At 32.3% G+C, this 10,319-nt stretch overlaps 1 protein-coding gene across 2 annotated transcripts; it reads left to right on the top strand.

Moving 5' to 3' along the window:
- Positions 1-7,039: 7,039 nt before the first annotated feature.
- On the top strand, positions 7,040-10,195 carry LOC105108260 (zinc finger protein NUTCRACKER). Of its 2 annotated transcripts, XM_011002508.1 has the most exons (4): positions 7,040-7,402; positions 7,634-7,881; positions 8,017-8,413; positions 8,954-10,195. In XM_011002508.1, the coding sequence occupies exons 2-4, from the start codon at positions 7,668-7,670 to the stop codon at positions 9,978-9,980; spliced, it is 1,638 nt and encodes a 545-aa protein (XP_011000810.1). In that variant the 5' UTR covers positions 7,040-7,402; positions 7,634-7,667; the 3' UTR covers positions 9,981-10,195. The 2 variants fall into 2 exon arrangements, with proteins under 2 accessions (XP_011000810.1, XP_011000809.1); XM_011002507.1 differs by having other exon boundaries at positions 7,040-7,881.
- Positions 10,196-10,319: the final 124 nt, after the last annotated feature.

The raw sequence follows: 10,319 nt of genomic DNA, 5'->3' as shown, positions 1-10,319 counted from the left end.
TTCTTGGTTTTCTCGGTTGACAAATCAATTGCTTTAGTATAGTTTTATAGGCTCCTTTTTACATTCTACAGACTACAAGTTTCCAACTACTCATACTTATATATGTTGATGATATAATCATCATGGGTTCTCATTTTGAGGAAGTCAATAAATTAATTTCTTACCTTAGACATGTCTTCCTTGTCAAAGATTTGGGATAGTTATCATATCTTTTTAGAGTTAAAACTTTGTATGATGGTGGTGATCTAATTTTGACTCAACAAAAATATGTAATTAACTTGTTACAAAGACTCAAGTTAGATAAGGTAAAACCTTACAGCACACCAATGTCCATAAATTGCACACTGTCCAAATTTAAAGGTATTGATTTCGACAACCCCTATTTATATCGAAGTATAGTCGATGCCTTACACTATCTCGGTTTTACATGACTTGACATTGCATTTACAGTTCATAAGGAAAGAAAATTCATGTATCAACCCAAAGATGTTCACTAGCAAGCATTGAAACGTATACTTTGTTATCTGAAACACACTATAAATTATGGTTTATATATTACTCGTCAATCTAATCATGCTTTACAAGGCTTTAGAGACGCTGATTGGCCTAGTGATAGCGATAACAGACGAAGTCTTTAGAGACGCTGATTGGCCTAGTGATAGTGATAACAGACGAAGTGTAGGAGCATGTTGTATCTTTCATGGATCTAATTTTATTAGCTGGAGCTGTAAACTTGTAAACAATGGCTCGCAACAGTACTAAATTGGAATACAAGTCACTAGTCAACACTGTTGCTTAATTGTAATGGCTTCAATCTCTGTTGCAAGAACTGAAAATGCCTCTCCAACATTGTCCAACTCTTTGATGCTATAATATTGACGTGACTTATTTCTCATCCAATCCAAAGTTCCATGCCCATATGAAACATATTGAAATTGACTTTTATTTTATATGAGATGAAGTTGTGCAGCGTAACTTCATGTCTCCTTCATTTCCATGCGTGATCAACTCGCAGATTTGTTGATTAAACCTTTGGTTGTTGTGTGGTTTAATCATCTATAGACCAACCTTCATGTATAGGAGCTACCCATGCAGTTAAGGTGGTGTGTTGAATTAAGATGCATTGATCATATGGAAGATTATGCAGCAACTAAAAATCAAGTGAAACATGAGCAACAGAGAAGACATAACAACAATCCTGAACCTTTATTTTTGGTTCTGTTAAATGTCTTAATTTACATCTTCAGATTCTACTTTTGAATTTTGTATAACAAATTAGTAGGAGTGATTTACTCATAGTTTTTTTATAAATACTTGGACTTTGTACATAACCAAACATAACAGAAAAAATAAGAAAACTCTTCAACCTTATTCATCTTTATTAAATTCTACATATAGCTTATGATTTTTAGTTGACTAGAAATCTTGCAAACCACTACCCAATATGATGATTCAGGTGATGGTGAGAAGCCTAGCTTGAGAAAGGTGATATTTTCCAAACTATTAGATGAAATTCATACACATCTTTGCTTTTTATATATTCATTCATACATGGATGGTTTGATTGATAATGGTGGTGGTGTAACATTTTGCTAATAGGGATGTTCATAAATTGAGAAAAAATGAGGAAGATATATAATGCCCTCATGAAAAAAAACACTCATTAAGGATATTAAAGCAACCTGACGAGTCTTGACATTGGAACTATTTGTTAAAATAATCATAAGTACTATAATGTTTTTTTATGGTGTAAGGGAACGATATTGCTTTGTTAGGACAAGATTGGATCCACACAAGCTAGAATATCTCATCATCTCTTCACTAACTACTAGTATTTTGGATTGATGAAGAAAAGGGATAAAATGATTCACCACTTCATAACCTTTTTCAAGTGATGAAAAATTTCTCTAAAACCTCCCTCTATAATGATTGTTTTGGTTTTATAAGGATACTAGGAAAAGTGAGGGGTTCACAAATTTACTAGACTTAGAGGACATTCTAAAGCTAACATGAAAATTTTGATTAAATATGGCTATATCAAATAGCCAAACTTTCTTTTATATATCACCTAATAAGAAATCTTTCCACATGATCATTATTACAACCATACTTTAACAAATAGTATGATATTTAAAGTTAGGGGCATCGTGGAGAGTTACAAGCTTAGTGTATAAAGTCCCTAAAGAAGACAATAATAAAAATACAAAAGACCAAATGGTTGTGAAAGAAGTGAGTGCATAAGACCTATTACAAAAGATCAATCTAGTAAATAATCTGTCAAAGCCTAATATACATTATGTGTTGCTCAAATAAAATAAAAAGGTAAGTTGATACTCCTCTTTCATGAATTTATAAATTTTTTTTATTTTAGATTATTTTGAAATTCCTAAAAGATGAAAAAGTATCAAAAACAATGTTTTTTGTTTCATTTCCTAAAACTTCCATATGATCGTTTTATGTTTCATTTCCTAAAAGATGAAAGGAACTGCGTAGAAACCAATGCAACTTTAGAGATTCTTGAGTATAAAATCTAAATTTTAAAAAAGGCAATGATATTTTTTATGATTTCAAGAAGTCATGCTGCATAAAAAGTCATATACATCAATTAAATGATCATGAGTACATGTTCTTAATTATTAGTCAAATTATAGGAACATAAAGGCAATTATTGAAATCATGGAATTGACCTTTCTCCATTGAAAACCCTTATAAGGAAATAATTGTTTGTTTTTTTAGAGAAATAACTTTACCTAAAGGGCAATGCAATTTAAGAATATGAAATGCTTTGTGAATAAAGTAAAGAGTATTTATGACAACCCTGAGGGGTGTAGCTCAACTAGTTGGCACTGGGTTTGTTTTCTAGAGATCATCAATTCAAGTTTCACAAACTTTAGGGTCATTGGAAGCTTGCATAGTTATTAACTTTAGGATCTCGGAAGATTAGTCGATGTGTGCATAAGCTGGCTTAGACACCTACGGTTAATAAAAAAAAAGTCCTCATAACAATAATGAATCTACTTCTAACATGTGGCAAAACAAATAATAAAATATCATAAAAAATAGAAAATACAATCGTTTCATTGTCCTCTAAACATCTACAATGTGTTTCATAATATAAATATTTTATATTTATAATGTGATCTATAGTATGAACACATTGTATACACAATATTATTACAATGATTTTCTTACAAGTTTTAAGATATAGTCTATTATATTGAGTGTAAGAGAGATATTAACATTTAACATACAGTGATAAGGATAGACAATTATTTGTCCAAACGATTGTTATCTAGTTTCTCAGAAAATAAGGCCTATAAAAAGGTCATGCTAGTACTTATAAAAACTTTTTTGAGATATTTAATGACCAACAAATCATTATACAACTTTCTTTATTATTATTGGTTTTTGGATGGTTTATTTCAAATAATTTTAAATAACTTTAGTTAGTTATTCATTTAGTTTAATCCCATGAGTTTCATCTTTTCCTCTGATATATGATTACAATTTACATATTGCAATCATTTGATTTGGATGATCGTTTAACACTAAATAATTATAAATTTAAAATAATCATTATTAGATTGATCAATTCAATTTTTTTTATTTTGGAAGAGTATTTCATATATCTGTGTGTAATTAATTAGATGAATAAATTAAATTAACTTTTTAAGATTTAATTTTGATTAATATGAAGAAATTTAAAATTTTAGATTTCTGTATACTTCTACACTATTTGATTTTTTTATCTTTTTTCATTGCATTATAATTAAGAAATAGATATGAGGCAAAGTTGTTTTTATCACGTAGTAGAATAAGTAATTATCATTTTTTTTAACTTTTTGTTTTAATATACATTGGACAGAAGCTTAAATTTTTTTCTTTTTTGGAGAATTTTTTTTGTTGATTTAACTATTAAGTATATTTTCATTTGAACTTGTTTATTAATATGAGATCTACATATTGATTTATTGGATTCTAAAAAACAAGATATCCTAATATTTTAACCCAATAAGATAATAAAGAGAACAAATCTCATTAACATGCCCTACTCTCATATTCAAATTAAGATATTATCAAGATACTAAACTATATTTTTAGAATATTTAGCTTTAGGAGCACAATCAATATTTTTATTCTATTTTGAATGTTTTTAAATGCATATAGATAAAGTTTTAGAATCACATTGAAAATTGTTTTTAATGACTAAATCATTAGAATATTTAAAATTGAAGACTAAACTAACCATATGTAAAAATGCTTGTGCCTAAAATTATATTTAAATTATATCAAAGATTTGGGACTAAAATACAATTTTCTCCTTCATCAACTCAACTTGAATGGCAAGGGGAAAAAATAATTGCTCTCTTTTGGTCCAAAGTTGTGAGACCAATCATTAATTATATCAAAGAGTATTATTCTATTATTTTGGCCTTATATTAATTTGTCTCAAGTGTTCAAAATTACTTTTGTGTTAATAATTTATTCCATAACATCATGTATTTGTAAATTACTAAATTAGGACTAATAGAATAAGTGGATTAAAGTTAGCTACTGATTTTAATTGAGCCAATTTTAGGAAAACTATAAATATATAAATAATTTTAAATAATTAAAACAAATTAACATAAAAAATAATAAGTTAAGCCCTGATAATTATATGAATACAAAAAATAAAAAAAATGTTTTAATTATATGAATACAAAAAATAAAAAAAAAATTCAAGTGCAGGTGATATATAATATATCTAACTTGGATTCTTCATTCTTGAAAATATTAAAAATTAAAAAATATTTTTAACAAAGATTGTTGTGAATTTTTTATTTTGAGACAAGCAATATCCCAACTATAACTTAGTTCACCATTTAACATGGTTTGGTATTAAAAACTTTTATGTTATATTAATGGTTTATGCTGATTACTAGAAATTTTCAAAAAAAAATAAAAAGCTTTTATCTTTTTACATAATCTAGAATATATGGTTAATTTATAATAATATTATCTTTCAAAAGAGTGGATCTTGGTTTCTACTTTATCTTGATCCTTCGGTGTCTTTTTTTATTGGCTGAATTTCTATAATTATTAGTTTACATATTGAAAATCTGATCTTGTAATCAATACATATAGCATAAAGTTTTGAACAAACTAACATAGAATTTACTGATGTTTTGATTTGTTTTGTTTGTTTTTCCTTTTCATATCTCATTATAAGTTTTTTTTTGTTTTTTTATATTTATTGTCTAAATAGACATGTTTTTAATAAAATTGATGATTATCCAAAAAAAAATAAAAGCACTTTTATATTTAGTATTTTTCTAAATATTTATGTTAATTATAATATAACATTGAATCTAACCGTATTCCTAGCAAATATATGTGTTACTTGTGAGTAATTTTTTTAATTGTACACATTAACAATCAAATATAATGCATAATATCTATGATCTTAAAACTTCATTATTTTCATATTTAAACTTCATCTTTTAGTTTTTAAATTGTTTTGCTTAACTTTTTTTAAAATGATAATTGATATTTTTAAATATATGTTTTTTAATTTTATAATTTTTTGGAGAGATTATTATAATTTGTCAATAACTATCTTAAAAGCATTCATTACATGAATGTTTTCTTTTATTGCGCGCGCTAAAAATTAAATTTGAAACTAATCCACATTTGTAGATTTTTCTTTACATGCACACATGCATAACATTTAAGGATTTTTATTCTCCCCTTTTTTTCTATATTTTGTTTTCTTTCGTTATCAGAGGCAAGTTTAAATTAACATTCATTACATAATAATAATAATAATAATAATAATAATAATAATAATAATAATAATAAACCGCTTAATTATTTACAGCAGAAATGAGCTGGAATTGAGACTTTAGTCGAGAACAAGATCCCCTTTCAAAAACCAAACCATTGATTGAAAAAACAAGAAGATGACAAAAGAAAAATATTTATATATTCCCAACCTTTTATTCCTATTATGTAAGAGGGAACATGAGCTCTCATCGGAAACATCAATCAGCAGCACGACAGTGTAGCTCCACGAGTTCTCACATTATTTTAGAGTACAGATGACACAGACACGTGTGTGTGGCGTATAACTTGCAAGGTAGCCTCTAGCTAGCTAGTTCTAATTTCATCAAAAACTATTTTAAAATGGTTTCTGTCATTGTTGACGATGGTCCTTGTGAGGTTTGTGCAGCGAGCATGGTTTTACACAGCATAGGTGTGACGTCCTTTGTCCCTTAATAGTCCAAGGGCCACACTCCAAAGTAGAGGCATGATGCCCTCAAAGTTCTACCAAAATCCTACTTTCTGTCATGTATTCCAATTATTTCTTACCATCACCACACTAGAGCTAGCTCGTCCAGTCAATAAGCAGTCAAGTAGTTAATTAAGTAAGCCATGATTAAGTTAAGAATCTTGCATTGACTAATGTCTAATTACCATTTCAAAACTATCATGAAGAGTAGAGCAGGCAGTTAAGCTAGCTATATATATATATATATATATATACATAGTTCGCAGGATGGCTTTTGGCCATGCCCGTTGGAAACTTAATCAAGGAATCAATCATGCCACTGCAAGTTTTTTCTTTGTGGAAAGCTGTGAAAATGTCAAGGTCTGCTTACAATAAACCAATCATGCAAGTGAATTGAAGAATCCCGCTTTCTTTCTCGATATTGATATACAAATGATGGTAGCTTTTACGTGAATTACCGCATGCCTTTCAAATTATGTATTCAGCAGCTCTTATTTGCTTTGTGGAAGAACGATGTAAAAGGTAGGGGAGTGATGGGAAAGAAAAAACTATCGTAAAGTTAATTTTTAACAGAAGATTATTAAAACTTTGTTAAAAAAGAATACAAAAAAAGGGAAGCAAATAGACAGTAAAGAAAGAAGAGATTTCTCTGGGGCTTGGGAACAGAACAACAGAAAAGACAGAAAGTGCAACGTCAGAGTTCAGCCCGTAGGGATCCCTTTTTTCTACTTTTTCTTTTTTTTTTTTCCTCTTTGGTTTTGTGGTATTTTGTTTTTGGACTCCTTCAGGATCACACAGACTATCCCTTCTCATCCACAGTTCCTCTCTCTCTCTCTCTCTCTCTCTCTCTCTCTCACACACACACACACACCCACTCACACACATACGAAGTTTTATTTATCTGCTGGATCTTTTTTGTTCATGTTTTGTGTGGTTATAGTGAACTTTCTTGGTGTTAGGAAAGGCAAATGAAGGGGGAAAGTGGGTTGATGATCTGGGTTCGGTTATAGCTAGCTAGTTTCTTTGTCTCTCCTTTTCTTTCTCCTTGCATCTTTTGAGCTATCTAAAAAAGCTTGTCCCTTTGGTTGAAGCCAAACAAAGAAGAAACCATCAAGCTAAGTAAGGGGCTAAGTATCTGATCCAAAGTCTAAATATTTGAGAAAAATCAGTTTTAACCTCTTTTATTTTTGGTCTCTTTCTCTTTGTAAGTTTTTCCCTTGTTTTTTGCTTCTTCTTTTTTGTTTTTTTTTTTTTGGATCAACTTTCAAAACCCTTTCTTTCTTTATTTGTTTGTTTGTTACATATATGTATGAGAACCAAAGATCTATGGTCCCATGATATGCAAGCTTATGATTTCTAAAGCAGCTAGCTGGCTTATCCAAGTAAGAGAAGAAAGATGATGAAAAGTTTGATGTTTCATCAGCAACAGCAACAAATACTACAGGAGGAAAATATGTCTAATTTGACTTCTGCTTCTGGTGATCAAGCAAGTGTTTCTTCGGGCAACAGAAATGAAACTGGCACCAACTACGGAGTTCAGCAATACTTTGCTTCTCCAGCTCAAACCCAGCCTCCAGTCAAAAAGAAGAGAAACCTGCCAGGAAATCCAGGTTCTTAAATCCATCTTTAAAGATACTAGCTTTAGAGGTGATTATTTCGTGTACACGTTGCTAGTTGTTTTCAGTTTTACTAATATATTTTCGTCTTCTTTCTTTTTTGGGTGCATGGATTCTTGACAATTTTAGACCCAGATGCAGAAGTGATAGCTTTGTCACCCAAGACTTTGATGGCGACAAATAGATTTCTGTGTGAGATCTGCAACAAAGGGTTTCAGAGAGATCAGAATCTTCAGCTTCATAGAAGAGGGCACAACCTGCCATGGAAGCTGAAGCAAAGAACAAGCAAGGAGGTAAGGAAGAAGGTGTATGTGTGCCCGGAACCAAATTGTGTACACCATGATCCATCAAGGGCTCTTGGGGACCTGACAGGAATCAAGAAGCATTTTTGCAGAAAACATGGTGAGAAGAAGTGGAAATGTGTCAAGTGCTCAAAGAGGTATGCAGTTCAATCAGATTGGAAAGCTCACGCCAAGACCTGTGGCACTAGGGAGTACAGATGTGACTGTGGAACTCTTTTCTCAAGGTAACAAACCATAAATCATTATTTAGCAAATCTATACATGAACATGAAGCCATTTTTAGGACTGTAGTCACAAGCTCTTATTAACTCATGAGTGAGGAAATAGGATTGACCAGACAAAAAGAATTTTCATTTAATGTTTTCTCTAGAAGTCCCATGCAGTTGAGATACATCCATGGACTTTGAATTATTCTATATCTGATTTTCTTAGGAATTCATTAAATGCAATGCAAGTATCAGAGTCCTACTTTGACGGCACAGAGAGATGCTACGTTTGTCAAATATTCATTGTTATAGCTTTGGTGGACAGTCTGCCCTCAGTTTTTTTTTTTTTTGTGGCTGAAACAATCCGTCCTTCTTTACCAGAGTGAAAAAATGAAAAATAAAACAAACGCAGAGAAAAGGAGAGGAGCCGGGAGAGAGAGAAAGTCAAATACTGCTAGCATTGTTGACATTAGGCACTTTTATGGTTTTATGATGATTTGGTTTTGTTTTCTAGCCTGTAAGGTTTTGTTTTCACTATTCATATGCTTGGTATTTCAGGAGGGACAGTTTCATTACTCACAGAGCTTTCTGTGAAGCTTTAGCGGAGGAGAGTGCAAGGGCTATAACAGGAGCACCAGGCCACTTTCCTTCCACACAACCTGGTTCTTCAACTCCCCGTATCAATCTTCAAGTGCCCCAATTCAGTGGTCAAGCCCTTCATGCGTTTTCACTTAAAAAAGAGCAGCAAAGTAGTTTTCGTTCAAGGCCAGATTTCCCATCATGGCTAGCATGCCCACCAGGACTAGGGGTTTCTGGCCCACCACATCAACAAACACCCATTGATCTTCTGTCTTCCTCATCCTCACCATCAATCCTATCAACAAGGCTAGGTCAAGAGTTCACGCCAACCCATCAAGATATGAGTCCAAACCCTAACCCTAGTCTTGGCCCCACTCTACTACAGTACCCTTCAGGACCATCCCCACACATGTCAGCCACTGCATTGCTGCAGAAAGCAGCTCAGATGGGTGCAACCGTGAGCAGCAAAACTACTGGCTTGATGAGACCCCACCACCACCAACAGCAACAAGAACAAGCTCACGTGTCTGCTAATGCTGATAACGTTTCAAATACAAACACCGCTGTTTTTGGTCTGGATTTGTCCTCACGTGAAGAACTGGCAAGTGGTGGCTTGTTTTTCAGTGGCTTGGCTCCTTTTGGGAATAAAGCTGGACCTACAGTTCCCTCTGGTGCTAGCAATACTGGTGCACCCCCCTCAGGTGCTCTTATTGAAGACATGATGTGTTCTTTATCTTCTGCTTCTGGGTTTGAAGGGACTTCCCTTGAAGACGCATTAGTTAGTGGAGTTCTGAATTCAAAGAAGGATGTTAATTTCAGCTACTCGCTCTCTAAAACAACAAGAAATGGCAATGGGGGTGGCAGTAGTGGTGGAAATGAAGGCTTGACTAGAGATTTCTTAGGCCTCAGACCCCTATCTCACAGTGATATACTCAGCATGGCAGGTCTTAGTAATTGTGTTAATACCTCACATGAGCAACAGATTCACAAACCATGGCAAGGTTAACTCCTATGTGGAATTTCCTTTAGCTCTATAGTTTCGATGATGTCCCCTCTCCCTCTCTCTTTTTGTCACATTTTTTTCCTTTAAAATTGTCCCAAAGGGAAGGACATATCTCCTGAAGTTACCACAGTTCAATGTCTCATATTTTCAGGATTTTTGCTCGTCTTTTCACTTATTAATAGCTTTTGCCATTGATTTTCTCCAATGGACCTACAGTTGCATATCTCTCTTCGAAACAGGAAATGTTGAATATATGAATTATACACAAAATACTGTAATTAAGCTTTTTACTCACCAATAGAGAGGGGGGGGGGGGGGGAAGTTGGGGATGGCTAAGAAGAG

Source organism: Populus euphratica, unplaced genomic scaffold, assembly GCF_000495115.2.
Source record: "Populus euphratica unplaced genomic scaffold, PopEup_1.0 scaffold366.1, whole genome shotgun sequence".
Lineage (NCBI taxonomy): Eukaryota > Viridiplantae > Streptophyta > Magnoliopsida > Malpighiales > Salicaceae > Populus > Populus euphratica.
Note: the sequence above shows the minus strand (reverse complement) of the source record. Positions and strands in the feature narration are given on the sequence as shown.

Coding starts and splice junctions, on each gene's coding strand:
- LOC105108260 (XM_011002508.1), top strand. CDS start 7,668: ATGATGAAAAGTTTGATGTTTCATCAGCAACAGCAACAAATACTACAG. Junction 7,882..8,016: donor AAACCTGCCAGGAAATCCAG/GTTCTTAAATCC, acceptor TGACAATTTTAG/ACCCAGATGCAGAAGTGATA. Junction 8,414..8,953: donor TGTGGAACTCTTTTCTCAAG/GTAACAAACCAT, acceptor TTGGTATTTCAG/GAGGGACAGTTTCATTACTC.